Consider the following 24,365-nt stretch of genomic DNA (forward strand, 5'->3'; position numbering starts at 1 on the left):
ATGGTGAGGTAAAAGGGCTGAGATTGCAAGAGACAGTAAAGCTGTTGGCAGAACCCATCCTCTGTAAGCAGGATGCCCGCTGCCATGCTAAATAACTCAGTATTGTCGGTTCTAGCCGGGAAACCGGAACTGACGTCACCACATCCCTTGGCAGATTGCTGGTGATGGGTGGGGCCTCTGCTGGGTTTATTTATTTATTGGAGCCTGAAAAGCTCACAGCAGTGCAGAGCACAACATTAAAAGTAAACTAAATTAAGAGCCCACGAACGGTGCGACTGAAATCTCGTGTTATGACCAGAAACCAACAGTGCTTCAAAACACGAGCGTTCGTGTTCTGGCCAGAAACCAACAACAAAAACTGTGCACGGAAAGTAAGATGAATGGCCTGAAGCAAAATGATCCATGTCACAGGGCCAGTCTCCATGGGTGTGTCAAACACACTAAAAGGAGGGACAAATGGCACCGATTCGTCACACCAAAGAAAGACATTTCGAAAGGTACATTAAGAAACCAATGAAAAGCAATGGGCGTGCCGAAAGCACATAGAGTAGATACAGCATGTCTCGAAGAGACAGCGCATGTTGTGCCTAGGTGAGACCTAAAGGAATATGCAGCATCAAGCGCTAATGCAATTTAAAAATAAAAAAAAGTACATTAGCCCTGGCTGTGGCGCATGCGCAGCATAGGCAAAATTACCTTTAGCTATCGCTTTGGCTTTTCAGCCAAAAACGTGCACGCATTCCATTGCCTTCAATAGCAACGCATGCACGTCTGGCGATTCACTTGCGGAAGCGAGCGCTGCCAGATGGTAGCAATTATCGCTCTCTCAAGGGAATCGCAGTCCCCCTCCCTGCTATCGCGCGCCTACCCCTGCTGCCGGCAGCTAAAGAAAGACTTTCACGGTGTGACGTTTCAGGTGGCTTGCAAATTCTCTGCTGTCTTTGAAGGAGTTTAGGAAAAGAAATGTGGTGTATTATTGTAATGAGAGTCATCTTCAAGAAGGAAGTTTGCTCTAACAAGTCCATCAAGAAGTTTGCCATTAATGTTAACCCATAATGAAGTTTGCCATTAATTCTTCATTCAATTTTGTCTCTGCTAAAAAGCTCACAGACCGCAGTAACATATTACGAAACCACAGATTCACAGGCAGAAGAAGGGAAACAGTGCTTGATTGCACTGGTTTTGTGGCACCTAAAAGAAACTAATTTCATAAGCACTTTGTCCACGCTGATGCCCATCGGTTGAAGTGAGAGACTAAGCCCAATCGGCCCTTTCTATACCCCAGCACCACATGATGACTCTGGTTCAGCGCGTGAGTCTCGAGCCTTCGTCAAATGCACCAATCAGAACGGAAGTGTATAAACTCCTCACTAATGGCCATATTTCCTCATTCCGGGTAAAATGTGCTCACAACGTGTACATCTAATGAACGCATTAGAGCGTCTGGCAAATACTGTTACTAAAATCATCAATCAGCGTTTTAAGCCGACGAGCTCGTTTGATACAGCAGAGACCCATTTAAAGCTGTTATTTAAAGCAGTCATTTCAAAGCGCCTATACCCCCGCCATATGCTCGCCCTCAATTCATGAATGACGATAAAATATTAAATGCAGTTAAGCAGCTTTTCCATTTGCATGAATTCTGAGGGCTTGGTGTTTTGTATCTCCAGCGACCTCCTTCGTTTTTGTCGTCAATGTGGTGACCTTGGTTTATTAACGGCTTGGCGCGCAGACGCGCATTCGAAGGTGTCTCCGTTGCCATCTAGAATGGTGGTATTGAGACATTCAGGGGTCTGTAAGTATGTAGCCTAGCTGCATTATTGAGTAGACCTTTGCTTGTAGACTAACTGTGCATGCACCACTTTGGGATGAGTCCGTAGTATACAATAGCAAACAGTGCATTCTATTGAATGACGGAATCTGTTCTGACATGCAAGCCATTGACTGCCGAGCATCCATGCATGCATCCTTGCTATGTTATGTGAATTGTTAGAGTGCCCGATCGCCTGTGAGTGTATCCTCGTGCTTTGCAGGGCTGCTGCAGATTGCCTGCGAGTCCATTTTCCCCAATTAACAAGCATTGGCATAGCCAATAGGTCTTGCCTTTGGGACCTTATACGTGTTTAGCCTTGCAACAGTTAATGTTGTTGCACCAAGGATTTTGTGCTGGATAACTAAACACTTATAAGGTCCCAAAAGCGAGACCTATTGGCTATGCCAATGCTTGTTAAAATTTGTTTAAGCCACATGCTGCACAGCATGGCTACAGTTTTCACCAGAGCCAGTAACTCTTAGGGGAGACCTATTTGCTTTGCCAATGCTTGTTAGATCTTGCCTTCCAGACAACTTCTAGCTCTTTAGTCTCTACCACCACTTTGGTGGAGTGACATTTGTCGTTTCATTGCTCACATTTGAGCAACTATCATATGCTGCTACACCCAAATACATGCTTTCAGAGCTTATAGTGGGCCGGGTCTCAGACCTAGTTGTAATTAAAAACTGTTATTGTCCATATCGGACCATTTTTCATGTCCTTAACTTCACGGGCAAAACAGTGATTGATTTCTGATCTACAAATGCAAAAAACATTAGGGTATTCCATTTCAGCAATTAAGTCACTGTTTTATAGTTCACATGTTTTAATTAAAATCCCATTCAGGGCTCGACAAATCATAAAAAATGCTCTAGACCTGCAGGTCTAGTAAACTACAAAATCTCCTCGACCTAACTTAAATGAACTTGACCTCAAACTCTGAAAACTGAGCAAATGTGACAAATGAACAAGATTTAAAAGCATTTTTATTGTTCATTTACTTTGTGAGCAATAAAGATGCCTTTAAATCTTACTATCTTGTCACATTTCCTCTGCTTTCAGAGGCAGAGGTCAAGTGTCAAGTTTGTATTCCTACTCGCCAGAAAGGGCGAGTAGGACCTAAAAATAGCTCATCCTTAATCAATCTCACTCGCAAATGCGAGCGGTCGAGTGAATTTGTCGAGCCCTGCCATTCCCAAAGAGTGTTTTCTGTTTTAAGTATGTTGTGTTTATGCATATTTTGTTTGTGTAGCATATAAATCTTGTATAATGAGTACTTTGAATTAACTCATCTCCTGGTGTTTAAAACGAGCCGTGATTGAGAGCTCTAGAGTTGTGGCTCAAGGCCTTGTGAGTTCTCCAGCATTAAATCTTTCATAGATTCACATGCTTGAATCTTCACCGTCGTCATGGTGGGAGTCTTACGGTATTAGAAATATAGCAGTATAAAAGAAAAAATCCATGTAAACCAATACAACTGTACTCTGGTAACCCATCACCATCTGTATATGGCCTTCATGACCGCCAATGAGACCCCAGCCCTGATATCACAATCCCCTGCAGAACCACAATACCTCAGATTTCTAACTGCATGTCGTATGAGAAGGAGTCTCCCTGAGCTCTGCTCCGTTTTTCTCTCTATGGTGAACTTTTGACCTTTCTATTCAACTCAGTATTTCTCTGGATAAAGGTATTGTTATTTTCTTCATTCGAGAAGATGTCTGAGGGCTCTAAGAAGAGGTTATTCAGACCCTGCAGCTCTTGTGGGAAGGCCAGACTGTTCTCTGAGGCCCCCTACACAGATTGTTTATATTGCTTCTATCCAAAACACGTTCCCAAGGAGTGTAAGCATTGCAAGACTTTCTCTGCCAAAACTGTAAAAGACTGAGAAGCACGTTTACTTCTGTAGCTACAGAAAAAAGCCAGATCAGAGTGGTTCAGAGGCTGAGGAGGCTCATTCTACTCCAAAAATAAAGCTAGAGCCTACTGTTACTAAAGCTGACTCAAAAAACAAAGTCAGTAAAACAAAGGACAAGGGGCCAGAGTTAATGCCTCCTGAAGGTGTTTCTAAGAAGACTTCTTCCTCAGTGCCACACACTACCCATAAAAAATCTGTAAAGAAAAAGGCCCCGTCGATGGATCCGTCGACGGCAGCCTAATCAATGAGAGCAGCGCATTAGTCTTTACTGGCGGTGTCGACAACGGTTACTCTGGCAACGACATCATTGACGGCAGGAACTTCAACTCTGACGACGATGACGGCCTCGTCGACGGCCTCAACGGCGATGGCATCGTTGACGGCAGCTCTGTCGACGATCTCGACGACAACCTCTAAATATACAAAGCTCGTCGATGACCATTTCTCTAAGGAGGTTTTCTAAAAAGGTCCTCTGGCTACCTGAGTTGGGAAAAAATTCTTCAGAATTGACATCTTGGAGCAAAATCTTGCCGTTACCACCCTCTCATTTTGTTAGAAATGCAGGAATCAGAGGAGGAGGAGGGTTCATTTGGACCTGCGTATAATCCCTGTCAGCTCAAGGTGAAATGCCAAGACACAGATGACGAAGACTTTTAAGACAAAACTGAATTTTCCCAAGAGGATTTCTCTTTTAAAGATCGTCCCCCATCAAGATCACAGCGGTACAAATCTTTTCAGGACACTTATGAGTATGAGAAAAAGGAGAATAATCGTCCACTGCCCAGAGAAGATACTGTTTCAGTGCCAATGTCGTTGGTTACGGCTCTGAGGCACATGATCAAGGACTATTATAAATGCTTTCCGGAAGCAAATGCTCCTTCACCTAACACCCCAAGTAAGACACAGAGCGCACTCTATGCTGAGAAGGCAGCACCACCGCAGGCCTCACTGAAGACACGTGCGCCAACAGTATAGCCCTCCGGGATGACTATATAAAAAGTGATGTGGAAAAGCAACCAGAAGAAGGAGAGCTGACACAGGATGAAGAACCTGTGGGTGACGAATGGGATCAGTACATTGCTCTGTCATCTCCGTCACCTTTCCCAGCGAATTCTCCACCGGAGGATATTGGAGGATTCCACAAGCCTCAAAAAGGTTCGATCTACCTCTTCCGGTAAAACAGGCAGTCTGTTTCTTATATGATTTCAAAGATTCGGCTAGGAAGTCAATTCGGACCATCCCATTGTTGAGCTACAAATGGGACGAAGGTCTAAAAATTATGAGAAATCCAGCTTTTGTTTCGGCAACAGTTCAGAGAATGGAGAAGAGATATAAAGCTCCAGAATCGTCTCCGGCATGTCTGATTGGTCATCCTTGACCTGAATTAGTTGTCATACAAGCAGCCCAGAGGCGTTCTAGAAACCCGACTGCTACCCGCTCCACCAGACAAGGAAGGTAGAAAACTAGATGGCACAGGTAAATGATTTGAGGTTATCGCAGCCGCATCCATCAAGGAATCAAATGCTTAGGCCATAGTTAGCAGGTATGACAGACTAATATGGTCTGACTTGGCACCTTTGCTATCTCGCCTTCCTGAGGATAATAAAGAAGAGGCAATGCAAATTCTTCAAGATGGGGCTAGGGCAGCCTCTGAAATAATTCAAGCAAAAATTGTCCATATGCCATTCGATGGTGAAAATCTATTTGGAAAGCATTAAGAATGATGCCCTGCAAGGAATTAAGACTGATAGCACGTGCTTTAGGGATTCTACTACAACAAACGTTTTAGTTCTTTCGTGGTAGAGAAGCAAGAGGCCAGTACCAACAAAGGCCGTCTTTTCAATCATATAGGTACCAGCCTTACGAGCAACAGGGGTATCGTCAATACCATAATCAACAGCAGTTTCGATTAACCAATGTGCCTTACCATTAACAGGCAAACAGAAGAAAAACGTCAGCTAGGGGAAAGTCACCGGACAGTGATAGGCGAAAGTGACATTCTCAGGGCACCACCCACCTCGTCAGGGAGCATACCCCATCAGAACCACTACCTCTCTCAGTATTATCAACAATGGCTGTCAATACCATCCGACAAATGGGTGTTGGACATTATAAGTTAGTGTAACACCCTAGAGTTTGTTAAAAAAAACACCGACCCGTCCTCCCATACCCAAGAAACATCAACACCTATCCTTACTAAAGAAAGAGATTTTGAATCGCCTTATAAAAGGGGCAATAGAGGAGGTTCCTCAAAATCATCGAGGGAAAGGATTCTGCTTGCATTTTTTCCTAGTAAAGAAAAAACAAATTACTAAATGGAGGCAGGTTATGGATCTTAGAGGTTTGAACAAGTATATCAGAAAATAACTCTTCAGAATGTTATTGCTGCAAGAGATTCTTCTAATGCTGAACAGAGGAGACTATATGACATCTTTAGATCTATTAGATGCATACTTCCATGTTCCAATAAATGTCAAACATCGACGGTATCTGAGGTTCAAGGTGGCGGGGTGCCACTACCAATTCAGGGTTTCGACCTTTGGTCTCCGCTCAGCACCAAGAGTGTTCACGAAGTGCATGGCGCCAGTGGCAGCATATTTGAGACGACAGGGACACCAGGCCTATCTTTATCTAGACGACTGGCTGATAAAAGGTCAGGCTTATCATTGCACTCTAAACTCATTAGGAGCTTGCCACTGGCTATTCGTAAACCTAGGTCTAAAATTAAATGTGGAAAAATCTTCTCTGAACCGTACAAACTCAACAGTTTTTTGGGGCAGTTTTGAGTCAGTTTCAGTGAGGATGTACAAGTCCATGCTGGGAATACTCTCAACCTGCATTCAGTTAGTTCCAAACTGTTGACTCCACATGAAGCCACTACAGGAACTCATCGACCTACAATGGATTCAGGCTCAAGAATCTTTTTGCAGGTCTACTTTTCGAACATCAACCTCCCAGTTACATAATGACAGCGGATGCATCCTTGAAGGGATGGGGAGCGGATCTACAGGACCTGGAAATACAAGGTCACTGGAACTCGCAAGAAGCGATGATGCACATCAATTGGTTCTGTCTCTGATATCGGCCAGAAGAGTCAGTGAAATCCAAGCCTTTTCAATTTCTGAACCCTTTATGCAGTTCAAGAAAGACAAGGTAGTGCTGAGAACGAATCCAAAATTAATTCCGAAAGTTCCGACATCATTCTATCTAAATGAACCTATTGTCCTACCTACATACTTCAAAGATTCAACATCTGTAGCAGAAAGATCTCTTCACACGATGTCAGAAGATGCTTAAAATTTTATATTGAGAGGACAAAGACTTTTAGAAAAGCAAGCCAACTGCTAATCGCTTTCGCCACCCCCAGGAAGGAGGGTTGCGTTATCCAGAAATAGTATTTCCAGATGGATATCTTCCGCAATTGCATTCTGTCATGACCAAGGCGTTTATCGCCGAAATGCGTAGGGTATTTTTGGCTTATGCTTAAGTAAATCATCCAAAGCATAACTTTATTGACGGTGTTTATTTCGAAGGAGTGCACGCGTGCTTTTTATGAGCATGGTGAAACTGAATATATATAGATATAGATATAGATATAAATATATAGAGATAGAGATATAGATATATTGAAGACGTCCTGTCCACCGAATCCTCGAACTCGGCGGAACCACATGTACTGCCCTCCCAACTCCATGGAAAAAATCCTAGACTCCCACACAACATCAGTGGGTGAAGCAGTGCAGTTTATTAAGCAAACAGTGACACAGAGTGAACAGGAGTGAGTGCTTTCACACATCTCCATTGCTCCACCCCCACTCCCCTTTGCTCAGCCCTCATTTGCTCAAACCTCATTTGCTCTACACATCCTCCCCACCTGCTACTCCAGTGCTCCCCGCCCATTCACAAATATTATGATTCTGTTGGTAAGAAGTTTGATGAAGGGCTGTTGATTTCTGTGGCTAATCCTTAAAAATTACAATGTGCATCTTCATGTAATTTAGTCTTCTCTGGCATATAATTGAAATTAACGAATTACATTGAAAGTAGTAATCTCCATCTGGAGAGCGGTCTTGAATGTGAACTGACATCTTATAGTGCTATTTCTCTTTTACTATATAAGCATCAACATTTCTTTAAGCCAACACCTAACTCAAAAGTCAGGGTGTGGGAACTTTTGTAGGTCTCCCAGTGCGGACAGTGGTTACGTCAGCCCTTTACAATTGGTTAGCTTAGAGTTAAAACCTAAACTGAGCACTAAGTATATCCATTAAGTGGATAACCTTCAAAATTTGTCAAGCAGTCCTAGGCTTATTCGGGGCGATATTTTGGGTTAGAAACTTGTAACTCAATAAATAACAAGTACCAGTTAATAACACGGTATTCAGCCAATGCTTTCTCTATTTAAAAAGAAGCAGCATTTTACTCAATGAACAATGTAATACAGTATGTACAAAGTGAGAAGAGGCAGCACCAGCAGCAGATGAGGAGGCTACAGTTGAGATGTGATTCTCGGAGCTTAACAGGTCTTGCAGGTAGTTTCTTCTTTTGGGCTGAAATACAAAATGCACCACCCAATTGAAGGGAGGTGTCCACTCTTTATTCTTCTGGTTAGTACTTCACAAGACTCGCACTCAATGTGGTTCCCCTCTGGTGCTCCGTTCTTCTTTGTGGGAACCATAGACAACAGTCTGGACTTCTTTAGCCCTGCGTGGCCTTGGTGCTTAGTTATGCAACAGAATTCACCTGGACATGAGTTCCTCAGTATCCTCCTTACACGAGGGTACACAGTTCTGCTCACACTGCAGGTAAATTCAGGGATCCCTGGACCGCACACTCTGTAAGCAGCGCAGGTCCTTCCCTGTCGCTACTGATTGCATATTAGACTTCTCCTTCCTTATTGACTTCACAGCCCTTCCTTTTTCACAGTGTCTTCCTCATGCAGGGCACCTGCAGTGTATCTCCTTAGCAGCCAGTTCTTTCTCTCCTTCGAAGCAGGGTCTAGGCAGCCCCTTTTGACAGTCTTGTCGACGTCCATGGCCGTATTGTAGTAAGGACATTAGTAAAAGACGAACCCACTGAGTGAAGCTGCCAGCCCACCGTTCACAGTTCAGGTGGCATCTCATCTGCACTTACAAGGGAACAAAGATCCGACAGCAGGTGGGTGGTGTGAGCAACTCACCTACAGAAGGATGTCTGCTGAGTCCATGGGACCCTATCCAGTACCTTCTGAGTGGAGGGTGATGGAGGGGTGTGGGGGGAGGAGGAGGGGGGGGGCGTGACCCTGGCTGTGCACCACCAGTTTGTGGCGAAGTCAGTGGGCCTCCTTACAGCCTTTTTGCCTGCGTCCATAATCTAATGCTAGGGGAGGGGGACAGGCAAAGTGTTTACATCCTTTATATGTGGCCTCACCGTCATGCAGTGAAGGGAACACACCATTTAGGATTTTACCAACCCTTTGTGTGGGCAGACTTTATCTATATTACAAAAAGGGTTGTGTATATGTCTGCGACCCGTTCTGTAATACTAGAGTGCTGCGAGAGTACATAAAGAAGGCGTACATGCCAATTAAGTCTCTAAAGCACTTTACATAAAATGGTCCTGGCAAAAAGGTTTTGCCATGGCTACCCCAACCCTGGGGCACAAAAGAGTTTCATGATGTGGAGACCCCGTATTCTATTGGGGAAATCTTGGCACACTAACAGGCAGTTTCTGTCCCTTCTTTGTTATTAAGTTGCAGGACGTAGTTGTGAATTCCTGCAGTTGGCTCAGAGTGATAGTTCTACTCTCATGGTTATACCACACAGACTGGCCCAGTTAGCGTTTTTGTTACAAAGTGCAGGACGAATGTGGGATGTTGTCTGGGATCTCAAGCAGAATAGGGTACAATAGCAAGAGAGGCTGATCCACTTAACTACTTGTTAACCTGTGTTTCCCTTCTAGAGGACAATGGGCCAGAAAAGGGTAGAGGGGAACTCCATCGCTTCCTGTCTTCGCTCTGCACACCCAAACTGCAATTTACATTTGCTGTCTGTGCTGAAACCTTCAGCTTGGTTACCACTTAAATGTAGCAAATACAAAATGGATCTAACACACTTTGGTCACATGTACCTAACACTAACACTAACACTAAAAGGCAGTGTATGTGACTCTGCCACAAATAATGAGGGCACAGTTGAGTTCGAGCAGTTTGCACTGCCTTTGCAGTCTGCAATGGCAGCCCTACTGCCAGTTGTTTGCATGGGTTGCCCAGGATGGCACAAACTCGATCTGCTGCCCTGGGGACTCCTTTACTACAATGTTCTGGGAACCACTGGTATCATATACTAGGGACTTATAAGGGGATAAAGCTTTTGCCAATTTGGGATTATCAAGTTTAACATAACAGTTTTAGGAGAGAGCACAGGCACTAGGGTTTGGGCAGCAGACCCCAGTGCACCATCTGAGACATATCCATCAGCATTTGGAGCAAAAAGTGGGAGGTGACCATACAAAAAGGACACTTTCCTACCACCTAATTAAAAGCATTCTTGTTTATTTCATTGAGCGCATCTAAAACTGAGATATCTCTCTGAGTCATATGATATGAATCAAAACCATTGCAAGGACTTATTGATAAGTTGGGAATATTTGTTCCATTTCTGACTGCTTCCTATTGATCTTCTAGTGTACGTGGCGTAAATGATCAATCTCCCAAGAAGTCTTCTTGAACATGATAGATTAAGGAATTTGCTAATGGCCCTTGTGTTGACCCGGGATAGATGGTTTATATGAACCAAAAGATCCATCCCCTTTTACTGATTTTAGAATCTCTGCAGTAAAAGGTGTGTTTTATGCTTTTTTACCGTGTTGAAATTGAGTGGCTTTTTGTTTCTCATATTGCACTAGGCGAACCTGCTGATGCAGACTCTTGGGGGCAGCTTCTTTTGACTTATTAAATATCTTAGCGACGACAGTTTAGTCCTCTAGCTTTTTAAAGAGGTAAAAAAATTGTGATTATTCAACCTGCTATATCGGACTGTTAAATATTCTTAGACATGGATTTTCTGTTGCTGCTGAATGTTTTGATTAGACCTCTTTTTTGGCTAATTTCCTTTCGTTTGGTCACGGCTACATTCTTCTTTATTATTCTAAATCTCATGATGTACTTTTGGTATATTGGAGCTGCCAATAATATTATACAATTTGAAAAGTGGTAATCTGAAAGATAAAACCAATGGTCCTTCTTACCCCCTTCAAGAGTACACTGATAGCAGAAGCTTCAGTGGAGAACAAATATTAATTAGTTGACAACATTAATGTAGGCAATTGTATTGCAATTAGGTAGAGTTTAGATAGAATTGTGCTCCTTAGCGACTGTTCTATGCATCAGCAATTAACTCTTTAACAACCTAGCACGTAATTGATGTTTAGCTGATGATAATCACTAGTGTTTCTAGATAGCAAGTCCCATTTTCAATTGTTTATAATGTTCCTGGTCTCTCGCGATATTACATCTCCATCTTGGTGTTGATTAAATCAAATCAGCTAGTTCTAATTGCATTATATACTTGCATTATATACTTAGTTTGCTTTGCTTTCACTTGGCATACTTGTTATTTAGCAAATTTAAAAAGGCCCAGATCTAAGAATTCTGAGATTTTTAGATCTATGGGATTGAGCAGCACTGTAAAGGCATGTTGAATGGCGGGCTGCCTAACACTGTTTTCAACAGCCCACTTGCCTTATCTGCCCGCTCTCCCCAACACTTTCCCCTGCATTCGAGAGACCCACCCCCCACCTCGCCCCCAGGGTCTCACCGGCAGCCTTGGCTTTCAGAGATTCCACCAGTACGGTGGGGCAAGGATGTGGGGGAAGGAGAGGGCCAGGTGTTGGCAACAGAGCAGGGACGCCACAGAGAAACAAGCATGTTACAGCCACCCGTGTGCCACTGCGTACTGCCACTTACTGCGGGTCCTCCGACCAACTGACAGAACATTGACTGTATTCCACAGGGATGTTGTGGGATTCTCGAACGATGACGCACAAGGAGCATCACAGCACCATGGTCAGCAGAGGCCGTGATTGGAGCCTGGTACGATCTCCGCATTCTCTTCCGCCGTAATGCGGTATTTCTGCACCTGTGATGACTTTCCATCCTCTGCTACCAGAAAACTGATCCAGCACTACACTTTATCAGGGATTGATGTGCATTGATTACTTCATGCAAATGGCCCATGCACATTCACCCAACTCACAAATCCCTGTTGCGCTGGGGGGAGGGGGGCACGTTTTAACGATGTGGAAAATTGTTTCCTTCACAGATTCATGTTTAACACTTCTAAATACTTAACCAAATCTATATAGCAACACTCTTTCCTCTTGGTTGATGGACCAATTAGTTTAATAGTTGATGGTAATAATAGTACTATCTAACTATCTTACTAGCTAAATAATCACAGACTCTCAGTAAGATTAATAACGTTTATCTCCAGTTTATGTGAATAATTAATGTTCATTACATACAGGTTACAATGCAACCAAATAATCTCACAAAGAGAGAGAAAAACAATCAGCAAATGCTAACCGTGTCATACTCATCCTCAATTAACAGTCACGGAAAACCCGCCGTGGAAAAGCATGTCTCCGCCGGCATCCTAATATGGCTGGCGGTGTCTGATGGACACCACCACCATCTTAGAGCTTTTCCGCCGCAGTCGGAAGGCGACTGTGGCGGAAAAGCGACAGACGGAAAAATGACCCCCCAGCCATCCTAATCTGGCAGGGGTCTTTTCTGTGTCTGCCGCGGTGAATCCGCATCCTCCGGGCCGGCGGTGGCTTCCGCCGGCCCGGAGGATGCAGATTCACCGCGATCCTAATCGGGCCCTTAGTTTGTATTACGGGGGTGTTAATCCGAGCAGGTTTCTTTTTGCAAAGAATCCTGCACCATCACCTGCAACACTGTATAGCTTTGATGGTGTCCTGTATGTAGTAGCTGTCAGCCCTCCTCACTGAATTAGATGTAATTTTATTCTGGAAGAAGGGCACTTAAAGAATATTGATTGTTTCAGTAAAGCAGTTTCTGATATCACCATTTGACTGCAGGGACACCCTTAGCTTGTAAATGGAAATAACCGATGGAGTACCAGAAACAAATCATCCTAAAGGTAACTTTATCAATTTGTTGGCTAGGATGTTGTGTGGCAAAGTCTCTTATACTCCTCAAATCTACTTTTGTAAATGCTCCATGTACCCTTGTTAAAATTGCCATCCTTGCACGCACCTCACGATGGTGTGGTAGTGTCTTTTGCAAAACAGGCACAAGTACAGCACACTTGAGCAGGGAAAGAGTTACTTGGTAATTCTCTTGACGGAGGGCTCTTTTGATGGTGGAGAGCTAATATTTATGACTTCATATACCCATAATATTGATCCTGCAACATATTTTATTATGTGCAGTGTTTTTGAAATCATTGCTTTTCAATCCGTATGTTTTTTTAATACTATGATTTGTAGTGACAGAAATGAGACAACCCTACATTAATACAGAGACCACTGGGGGCACATGTGCTGTGTGTTAATTATAAGCTCGCTCTTTCTCCATGCGCCTTTTTTTTTCAACAGAAAACCTCTTTAAAATCTTAAGGGTTTATGTTTTGTGTTGTAATGTGCATGAAAATGCAGCAGTTTTTAATTGCTTATTGCGGAAAGATTTTGTTCAAGCTTATTATTTGCAAAGTTTTGGTCTGATTGGCTTCATCATTTATCATTTCAGGAGCAGTGGAAGTGGCATGGCGCAGTCCTATTGCATGCTGGTTTAGTGCTATGCTGTATTGTTTTGGTGGTGCACTTTTATCTGCTGTTATGCTTGCGGAACCTCCAGTTCTCTTCCTCACAAATGACGTTAATATATTTATGGCCTCAGCGACATGGTAAGTGGTCATTGATTGCAGAGCGATTGAGAGCAGTACCTTTACTTTCTGTGATTTGAAATGTATTTCACACCATTCCCATCATTTGATCGCTGTAAAGGGATACATAATTAAACCCAAACAATGGTGTGGAATTCAATGGGGCAGGTAGCTTCATAAATCTACTTGCCCTGTAACAAAATCCACGTGTCCCTTTCGTGCCATGTAGTGTAGTGACAAATTATGGCGGCAGTCTCATTACATAAGAGCTCTGAAATCGCTTCTCTGATTATGCCATGGCTCATACCATAATAGAGTTTGAATACTAGTAATTTCCTTATTTTGTCACCTTTCCGCAGACCTACATACGGGGGTTGAAGGTAGTGGTAAGCCATACTTCATTTCTTGACCTACTTTTGTAAATTCTTGTCAATTCATGAAAACCGTAAATCTACACTAATGCAAGGTCATATACCAAAGATGTACTTTAAAGATTTCTTTACCAATTAGACCGCTACTTATGTCCGGGGTTAACCAAGACCTTTTGCGTTTATTAAGATTCTGTCTCTGTCTGTCTATTGGATGGCTTCACAATGAGTGGCAGCGTTCTGCTCTTTCACAAGGAGCATATTAGCACACAAAGTAGTTTTATTCAGTGCCAGGAAGTAATGTGGCAATGTGTGCTTTTTGACACCACATTTTTTTTGTTGCTCTTTACTAATGCTTATTATAATGTTGCAGGCCTGGCAGCTCACATGCCAATAAGGTTTTACAAAAACCATGCCAAAACAAGACATGCATTGACAAAACAAAAAGGCTGACCACCAATTTCAGACCTACTTATTTTGCCAATGCCTGTTTATTTTTATGTTTCCCATAAACTTGTTGAAACTGGTTCCACCGATTTTCCATTAAGAATATTTTTGGGAAATACTAGCATGCATCAACACGTTTAATAAATGATGCTGCATAGAAATGGTACCTAACATTTTACAGTAGTTTAGCAAAATGTTTTTTTTCCTGGTTGCATTTTTATAATGAACATTTTATTTTGAAAGCAAAGAATCATCCAACTTGCTTTCAAGACTCTGTAAATGTTTGCATCTAATCAGAGAGAATTCTTGGAGCATTATACATAGCCTCATACTGCTAAACTTGGAAAACATGTGTACATATGTTTTTACTGAAACCGCTGTCAGTAGTGCAGTCCGAGCTTACAACATTTCCTTAGAATACCCACCCTAATAATAAAGGCTTTGCATTAATGAACCATAAATACAAGTTCAAACAGCATTGATCTATTAACGCAAAAATTACCTGGACTGCAGACAATGCCCCTCCCTGATCCATAATGTGGTACTGTAAACTAGCAGCCAAAGGGATTGTGCTGGAGGGGGTTGGGCCTACTTGTCCGAAGGACAACATCCACATGAGTCCTTGACCCCAAGCAATATGTCCTGGGAGTTGGGCTCTAGGAATTCTACACCCCTGCCCATATATGTGGAGGAGTTGTACCCCTCTTCTTTATACCTTTTTATAAGGGCCCTGACCCAGATAAAATCCTTGCTGAATATTATAAAGCATTCTTATCTAAGTTTTCTTCATGATTAGTACAAATTAATCAGATTTTTACCACATCCTTCGTGATAGAGGAGTTTGCACCCAAAGAGGATACACAATTATAACCAAACTAGAGAAGGACCCAGTGGTATGTTAAAACAATGCATCTGCCAGTGAGAGTCACAACTGCAATCCAAAACATAATTCACTATCCAATAGATATCTACCTAGCCCAAACAGAGTTCCTAAAGAACAAGCTCTCACAAAACAATACAAAACTGCTCTTCAGGGAATCATTGACAAGGTTAAATATACTAGCATATGATACTTTGTTGAATGCAGCATTGCTTCCAGACCAAGTTAAACTCAAAGAGTACAATCTTGGTTTGAGCCAAGGCTTATTCTCATTATAAGAACGTGGATATTAGAGTTCACTTAGAGACACCCTGATGTTGGTACCCATCAACATATCTATGAACATATCTGAATCATCTTCTCCTGTATTGGATCTTTCCTAGATTCACATGCTTGTATCATCCCCGCCGTCGTAATAGGAGTCCCCCGGTATATATATACATAAGCAGTACCAAATTACCATAGGCTACCATGCAATAAACAGTCAGTGCTGTAGCCTATCCACCTTCTTTTGTAAAAAGAACCAAAAACCGATCACTAGCCAATCAGGCGACAGCACCCTCTAGAACAATCCCAAGAGAGGATAGGTTCCTCAGATTTTCTACTGCTCGTTGTGTGAAAGGGAGTCTCCCTGAGCTCAGCTCAGTTTTTTTTCTCTGTTTCTTCAAATTTCTTGACAATATTTCTTCAGATATGTCTGAATCTTCTAAGAAGGGTCTCTTCAGGTCATGTGGATTGTGTGAAAAAAAGAGGCAGCATTCAAATGACCCACATAACTGCATCTACTGCCTTTAACCTCAACACAAGGTAAAAGATTGTAAAATATGCAGAACCGTTTCTACTAAGACCCTCAAAGATCGAGAGGGTAGACTATTGATTTGGCTTAAAAAAAATAAGGCAAAATCTGATGTTCTCCCTGAGGATGAGGGGAGCTCTACCTCATTGACATCTAGAGAAACACCTAAGAGGTGAGAAAGATCTCTTGATTCTGAGGTTTCAGAAAAGAAGACATCAAAGAAATCTCGCCATGAGGAAGAAAGTACTTCACAAAAAGGAAAGCCTTTATTTCCTTCTGAGAAGAAAAGCCTTAAAAAAGACAGAGACAAATATTCTTTTTATCATTCCATGAAGATATGTCTCTAAGAAGCTTTTACTGCAGACGGCGGTAGTTTCTAAGTCTTCGTCGTCGAGAAAATCATCTCCAAAGCAAGTTTCTCCTTCATCATTAACAAAGGAGTCTCCCTCTCCGACGACGGTGTCGGAGACGATCCCGTTGACGACGCTTCAGGTAACGATGAGTGCTCTACCGCTGACGATTTTATTGTCGACGGCAATATCGACGACGACAACTGGAACTTTTTCGTCGACGTCCTCGTTGACGACGGGGGTCTCGTCGACGATGGTCATCCCGTCGACGACGGTGGTTCTGTCGATGGCTAAGTCTACAATCCCGACGACTGCTGTATCTGGTCCTCGTCGAGATGCAGACACCTTTACCGTCGACAAAGTCGTTCTACTCTACGCCTGGCCGTTAGCGACCATCTTCTCTTCAGCTTACATCATTACATCCACCGACGACGTTCTTGTTGAAGACACCGTCGACAAGACAATTTTTGCAGAACCCGGCAATAGTTTCTCCTTTACCTCCTTCAACATTCCTGGAGGAATCTGATGATGATGAAGGAATGTTTGTACAGGCAGATAGTCCTTCCCAATTACATGTGAAGTATTAGGAAGATGATGATGAGGACTATGGTGAATACTATCAACGTGGATATCCTCCTCCTCAAGCAAAAGTGCAACACATGGAGCCAGTCTCCAAACCTATGGTACACATGCCTGTTTCAATGATTCAAGATCTACAGGTTTTGTTACGAGACTATCGTACACGTTTTCCTTTGGCTCCTGTTCCTCCACCTCCACAACCACCATTGACTGCTGCTTCTCAACCTCCACCGCCAGTCAATACACCACCTCATACCTCTGTGCTGGTATCTGTACCGTCCCCGAGAGTAGATACTAGTGTACCACAGCTGCAACCAGATACCTCTTATGAGGGTGAGATTGAAGATACGCCTCATCAGAAGGATGCTCAAACAGGAAATGAGTGTGAAGATTGTCATATCTAGACTAGCTTCTCCATCTCCTCAAATGGTAGAATTTCTGCCAGAGGACATCGGCGGCTTTCATGCTTCAATTGAGAGAGCAGCAGCACGCTTCCAACTATCTCTTTCAGTCATGCAAACAGATTGCTTTCTTTATGATTTTAAAGACACAGCTAGAAAGTCTATTAGATCTATCCCTATTGTTGATCACATATGGGAGGAAGGAGTGAAAGTGATGAAAACACCAGCCACTGTTATTCCGTTTTGCCTAGAATTGACAAAAAATACAAGGCTCCGGACGATGAGCCAGCGTGCCTTATAAGTCATCCTAAACCTGAGTCTGTCATCTCGCAGGCTGCTCTGCGGAGATCGAGCAATCCTCTAACGCCTGTCACTGCTCCACCTGACAAGGAAGGGAGGCGTTTAGAGAATGTTGGAAAGAGATTTATGACCACAGCAGGGGACACTGTACGAGCTAAAAACGCTACAGCGATTCTAGCCAGGTACGATCGCCAGATGTGGTCGGATATTGCCCAATTTTTAGAACTAATTACGGAGAATAAAAAGATGGATGCAAGGAAAATCCTGCTCGAAGGAGAAAGGTCGAATTCCGAGATCATAGACGCATCCATGGATATTGTGTCTTTGTGTTTCCGTCAGCTGACTGGAGCGGCTGTTTTGAGACGCCAGGGTTGGCTAAAGGCAACCATGTTCCACCCTGAAGTACAAGGAAAGATTTTGGATATGCCTTTTGATGGCGAGTTACTCTTCGTCAAGCATGTTGATGATGCTTTACAAGCCATAAAAACAGATACTTACACTGCTAGGGCCCTAGGAGCGCTACAGTACAGGAAAACCCCATTTTGTGGAGCTCGGAGCAGAGGAAATTCGAGGAGGTTATCAAAGGTACCTGCCTCAATCGTATACCTCCTACAGACCGACTTATCAAGAGCAGCAACAATATCGGGCACCACCACAGGCTGCTTATTTCAGACAGCCTAGAAAAAAACAACAGGTTCAACCTAGAGACACAGGCCTTAAGCAGTGACAATGCTTTGCGGCCTGCCGCTCCTCTGACTTCCAGAAAGAAAGTCCCTCTCTCTCTTTTCCTGGACCAATGGGAAAATTTAACATCAGACAAATGGGTCCTAGATATAATAGGATATGGCCATACCCTAGAATTTACCACAACGCCACCTCATCACCCTCCCAAAAAATTGACAACTCATCATCGCCACTTAGTAAAGAAGGAGGCTTTAATAATGCTGCAAAAAGGAGTAATAGAGCTTGTTCCACGTTTTCAAAGAGGGAAGGGATTTTACTCTCGCTTTTTCCTCATAAAAAAGAGGAGCTGGGGGATTGGCGTACCATTTTAGACCTCAGACAACTCAACAAATACCTGTTGAAGAAATCCCTTTGCATGGTCACAAGCTTTTGAATCATTCGGATTTTTTAACAAACCTGGATCTGGAAGATGCTTACTTCCACATCCCGATTTACTTCAAACATCTACGGTTCACAGTGGCAGGCGCACATTATCAGTTCATGGTCCCTCCAATTGGCCTTCGTCCAGCTCCACAGCTTTTTACCAAGTGCCTTGCACCTGTGGCAGCCTTCCTAAGGCTGAAAGGCTTCCAAGTCTTTACGATTGGCTGGTAAAAGTTTCCTCTCTTCGTCAGGCTTCAGAAGACATCTCTTTCTTCCAGCAACTGTTCCGTTCTCTGGGTCTGGCAGTCAATCTCCCAAAATCCTTTCTAGCTCCTTCTCAGAGGCTAATGTTCCTAGGAGCACTGATAGACACTCTATGAATCAAAGGAAAGAATGAACACAATCTTGTCTCTGGCTCACGACCTTCACGGAAGAAAGTGCGCTTCTGTTCCTCTCCTCAAATCTTTTCTCGGGATGTTGTCTTCCGCCATTCTCATGGTACCTCATGCTCGGCTGAGAATGAGACCACTTCAAGAGCAATTGGATGCCCAATGGCTTCAGATATCAGTATCATTCGACAACATAGTTTGGATAACTCCGATCATGAAAGAGACACTTCTTTGGTGGGAATCTCCTCACAATCTCTTTCTGGGATAGTCATTCCTTTCTCCTCTTCCGGATTTTGTTCTGACAACAGACGCATCGTTAGAAGGCTGGGGAGAGCATCAGCAAGACCTGCAAATAGGTGGCAAATGGAATCTCTCTCTTTCCAAAATGCATATCAATTGTCGGGAAATGCAGGCCATTTCTCTAGCCCTTCAATCATTCCTCCCAAGGATAAGAGTATCCTCAGTCCTCATATGCACAGACAACAGTACCTCCATGCGTTACCTCAACAAGAAGGGAGGGACGAGATCCTCAATTCTATCTTGGGAAGCTTGGAAGATATGGGAATGGGCATCACAATACCAGATAACCATCAAAGTGGAGCATCTCCCAGGAACAAAAGAACAGCCTAGCAGACACATTGAGCAGGTTAACGTTATCGAACCACAAATGGGAACTGAACCAAACGATTCTCAACTGCATATTTCGAAAATGGGGAACACTCAACCTGGATCTATTTGCATCTCAAGAGAACCAGAAATGCTGGTTCTATGCCAGCAGAAATAAATCCTCAGCCATGCTCATGGGGGAATGCATTTTTGATCAGATGGTCAGGGATCTTTGCATACGCTTTTCCCCCCATATCCTCTAATCTCCAGAGTGTTGATGAAAATGAATAGGGAACCGTGCCAACTCATCCTCATTGCTCCACGTTGGCCTCGTCAACACTGGTTCACAAAGCTTCTCCTGCTGTCGCAGTCCAGTCCTTGCAAAAAACACAGTTGATGGACAGAATGTAGAACAATGTCATACATTCACCCCAGTAAAAGGATCTGGGCCTAAATCCATCGTTTTTTTGCACTCCACACCACCCTGGGTTAGACACTGGCTATATGCAAATCAGCTCTGACCCTGTGCCTCATGGGAACAGTCCAGTCCGAACTACCAAGCCATGTCTTTCCCAGACCGGAATCAAGCATCCAAGGACCGGTTTCTGGCTATCAGCCTTCATCAGCCTGGATAGCTTGACTCCAGTGGTGTGGAGAGCCTGGGACTCACGTCTGAGCATACCCAGCCCACTCGAGGTGAAAAATGCAAAAAACACAGTTGATGGACAGAATGTAGAACAATGTCATACATTCACCCCAGTACAAGGATCTGGGCCTAAATCCATCATATTTTTTGCACTCCACACCACCTGGGTTAGACACTGTCTATATGCAAATCAGCTCTGACCCTGTGCCTCATGGGAACAGTCCAGTCCGAACTACCAAGCCATGTCTTTCCCAGACCGGAATCAAGCATCCAAGGACCGGTTTTGGCTATCAGCCTTCATCAGCCTGGATAGCTTGACTCCAGTGGTGTGGAGAGCCTGGGACTCACGTCTGAGCATACCCAGCCCACTCGGGTGAAAATTGCAAAAAAACACAGTTGATGGACAGAATGTAGAACAATGTCATACATTCACCCCAGTACAAGGATCTGGGCCTAAATCCATCTTTTTTTGCACTCCACTCCACCCTGGGTTAGACACTGGCTATATGCAAATCAGCTCTGACCCTGTGCCTCATGGGAACAGTCCAGTCCGAACTACCAAGCATGTCTTTCCCAGACCGGAATCAAGCATCCAAGGACCGGTATCTGGCTATCAGCCTTCATCAGCCTGGATAGCTTGACTCCAGTGGTGTGGAGAGCCTGGGACTCACGTCTGAGCATTCCCAGCCCACTCGGGGTGAAATTTGCAAAAAACACAGTTGATGGACAGAATGTAGAACAATGTCATACATTCACCCCAGTACAAGGATCTGGGCCTAAATCCATCTTTTTTTTGCACTCCACACCACCCTGGGTTAGACACTGGCTATATGCAAATTAGCTCTGACCCTGTGCCTCATGGGAACAGTCCAGTCCGAACTACCAAGCCATGTCTTTCCCAGACCGGAATCAAGCATCCAAGGACCGGTTTCTGGCTATCAGCCTTCATCAGCCTGGATAGCTTGACTCCAGTGGTGTGGAGAGCCTGGGACTCACGTCTGAGCATACCCAGCCCACTCGGGGTGACAATTGCAAAAAACACAGTTGATGGACAGAATGTAGAACAATGTCATACATTCACCCCAGTACAAGGATCTGGGCCTAAATCCATCGTTTTTTGCACTCCACACCACCCTGGGTTAGACACTGGCTATATGCAAATCAGCTCTGACCCTGTGCCTCATGGGAACAGTCCAGTCCGAACTACCAAGCCATGTCTTTCCCAGACCGGAATCAAGCATCCAAGGTCCGGTTTCTGGCTATCAGCCTTCATCAGCCTGGATAGCTTGACTCCAGTGGTGTGGAGAGCCTGGGACTCACGTCTGAGTGTTTTTTGCAATTTTCTCCCCGAGTGGGCTGGGTATGCTCAGACGTGAGTCCCAGGCTCTCCACACCACTGGAGTCAAGCTATCCAGGCTGAATGAAGGCTGATAGCCAGAAACCGGTCCTTGGATGCTTGATTCCGGTCTGGGAAAGACATGGCTTGGTAGTTCGGACTGGACTGTTCCCATGAGGCACAGGGTCAGAACTGATTTGCATATAGCCAGTGTCTAACCCAGGGTGGTGTGGAGTGCAAAAAAACGATGGATTTAGGCCCAGATCATTGTACTGGGGTGAATGTATGACATTGTTCTACATTCTGTCCATCAACTGTGTTTTTTGCAATTTTCACCCCGAGTGGGCTGGGTATGCTCAGAGGTGAGACTCGAGGGGTCAAGGCATTAAAAAGCACTTCATTAAGTGTGCCCGGATTTGTACACGCCAACAAACGAAAAGAAACGGCTTTGGTTTCCCACAACACGCATTCCAGACACATAGCCTTCTGGGAGTTGGAGTTTGACATTGGCTGCAACTCGGCGGTTGATCACATGGTTGGGGCGGCGTTTACAAATGGACTTGACATAAAGCCACAAACATTGCAACAGGGCACTACGGACGTGAGGAGCGGCAGCAAGGGGTGTCTGAGGAAGGTGTCATTACCGAAATGCATAATGCCCAGCTGCCTTAGTTTCCATTAAAGAACCTCACCTGTCAAATCCCGACGTGTGGCTCCTTCCTTTCATAGCTTTGAAGGGTGGATGGTGATATTACGTGCCGGCCAGAGACACGTTAAGGAGCCGCCGTTCCGCTAAGAGGCTGCCTGCTTTCCTGGTACACTTCTGTGTTTGCAGATACGGAGTCCGCTCAGGTATGGGCTTACAGGCAGCCCACATACTCAACGCTGAATCCAGGGGATATTGCTCAAAAGGCAACCCGTGACTTCACGGGAGAGTTTGGTGCAATCTCGCCAACTCACTACCCAGAGGTCCGGCGCTTTGAAGGTTGGAACGTTCGACGGGGACTCGAGGGGTCAAGGCATTAAAAAGCACTTCATTAAGTGTGCCCGGATTTGTACACGCCAACAAACGAAAAGAAACGGCTTTGGTTTCCCACAACACGCATTCCAGACACATAGCCTTCTGGGAGTTGGAGTTTGACATTGGCTGCAACTCGGCGGTTGATCACATGGTTGGGGCGGCGTTTACAAATGGACTTGACATAAAGCCACAAACATTGCAACAGGGCACTACGGACGTGAGGAGCGGCAGCAAGGGGTGTCTGAGGAAGGTGTCATTACCGAAATGCATAATGCCCAGCTGCCTTAGTTTCCATTAAAGAACCTCACCTGTCAAATCCCGACGTGTGGCTCCTTCCTTTTATAGCTTTGAAGGGTGGATGGTGATATTACGTGCCGGCCAGAGACACGTTAAGGAGCCGCCGTTCCGCTAAGAGGCTGCCTGCTTTCCTGGTACACTTCGGTGTTTGCAGATACGGAGTCCGCTCAGGTATGGGCTTACAGGCAGCCCACCTACTCAACGCTGAATCCAGGGGATATTGCTCAAAAGGCAACCCGTGACTTCACGGGAGAGTTTGGTGCAATCTCGCCAACTCACTACCCAGAGGTCCGGCGCTTTGAAGGTTGGAACGTTCGACGGGGACTCGAGGGGTCAAGGCATTAAAAAGCACTTCATTAAGTGTGCCCGGATTTGTACACGCCAACAAACGAAAAGAAACGGCTTTGGTTTCCCACAACACGCATTCCAGACACATAGCCTTCTGGGAGTTGGAGTTTGACATTGGCTGCAACTCGGCGGTTGATCACATGGTTGGGGCGGCGTTTACAAATGGACTTGACATAAAGCCACAAACATTGCAACAGGGCACTACGGACGTGAGGAGCGGCAGCAAGGGGTGTCTGAGGAAGGTGTCATTACCGAAATGCATAATGCCCAGCTGCCTTAGTTTCCATTAAAGAACCTCACCTGTCAAATCCCGACGTGTGGCTCCTTCCTTTCATAGCTTTGAAGGGTGGATGGTGATATATATATATATATATATATATATATATATATATATATATATCCAGCCACTTCACGGGTAGGTTTTTGCCAAATATGTTTATTGCTGGAAGCAGCAGCACGATCACATCATTGTCCACGAATATCAGCAGCCAGTCCCGACGCGTTTCGTGAGGCGGGGTATTTGGAAGCTAAAAGGATGCCGCCAATCTAGCCTTGCTGTTGCCTTCAATGCCTTGATCCCCTGATGAAGTTAACACGAAACGCGTCGGGACTGGCTGCTGATATTCATGGACAATGATGTGATCATGCTGCTGCTTCCAGCAATAAACATATTTGGCAAAAACCTACCCGTGAAGTGGCGTCTTCCTCACCAGGCAAATTCTTTGGTTGGATATATATTTATATATATATATATATATATATATATATATATATATATATATATATATATATATATATATATATATATATATATATATATATATATATGTATGTATATAATATTATACAGCATTCTTTATTCTTCTCAATCTCTAT

General features: G+C 44.1%; 1 protein-coding gene across 1 annotated transcript in view; it reads left to right on the plus strand.

The window, feature by feature from the left end:
* TMEM38B (transmembrane protein 38B) overlaps positions 1-24,365 on the plus strand; it is a 376,766-nt gene that overhangs the window by 122,068 nt on the left and 230,333 nt on the right. Inside the window, exon 2 of the mRNA XM_078676654.1 lies at positions 13,483-13,639. Coding sequence (XP_078532780.1) covers positions 13,483-13,639 — 157 coding nt within the window. The remainder of the gene's footprint in view (positions 1-13,482; positions 13,640-24,365) is intronic.

Source organism: Lissotriton helveticus, chromosome 2_1, assembly GCF_964261635.1.
Source record: "Lissotriton helveticus chromosome 2_1, aLisHel1.1, whole genome shotgun sequence".
Classification (NCBI taxonomy): domain Eukaryota; kingdom Metazoa; phylum Chordata; class Amphibia; order Caudata; family Salamandridae; genus Lissotriton; species Lissotriton helveticus.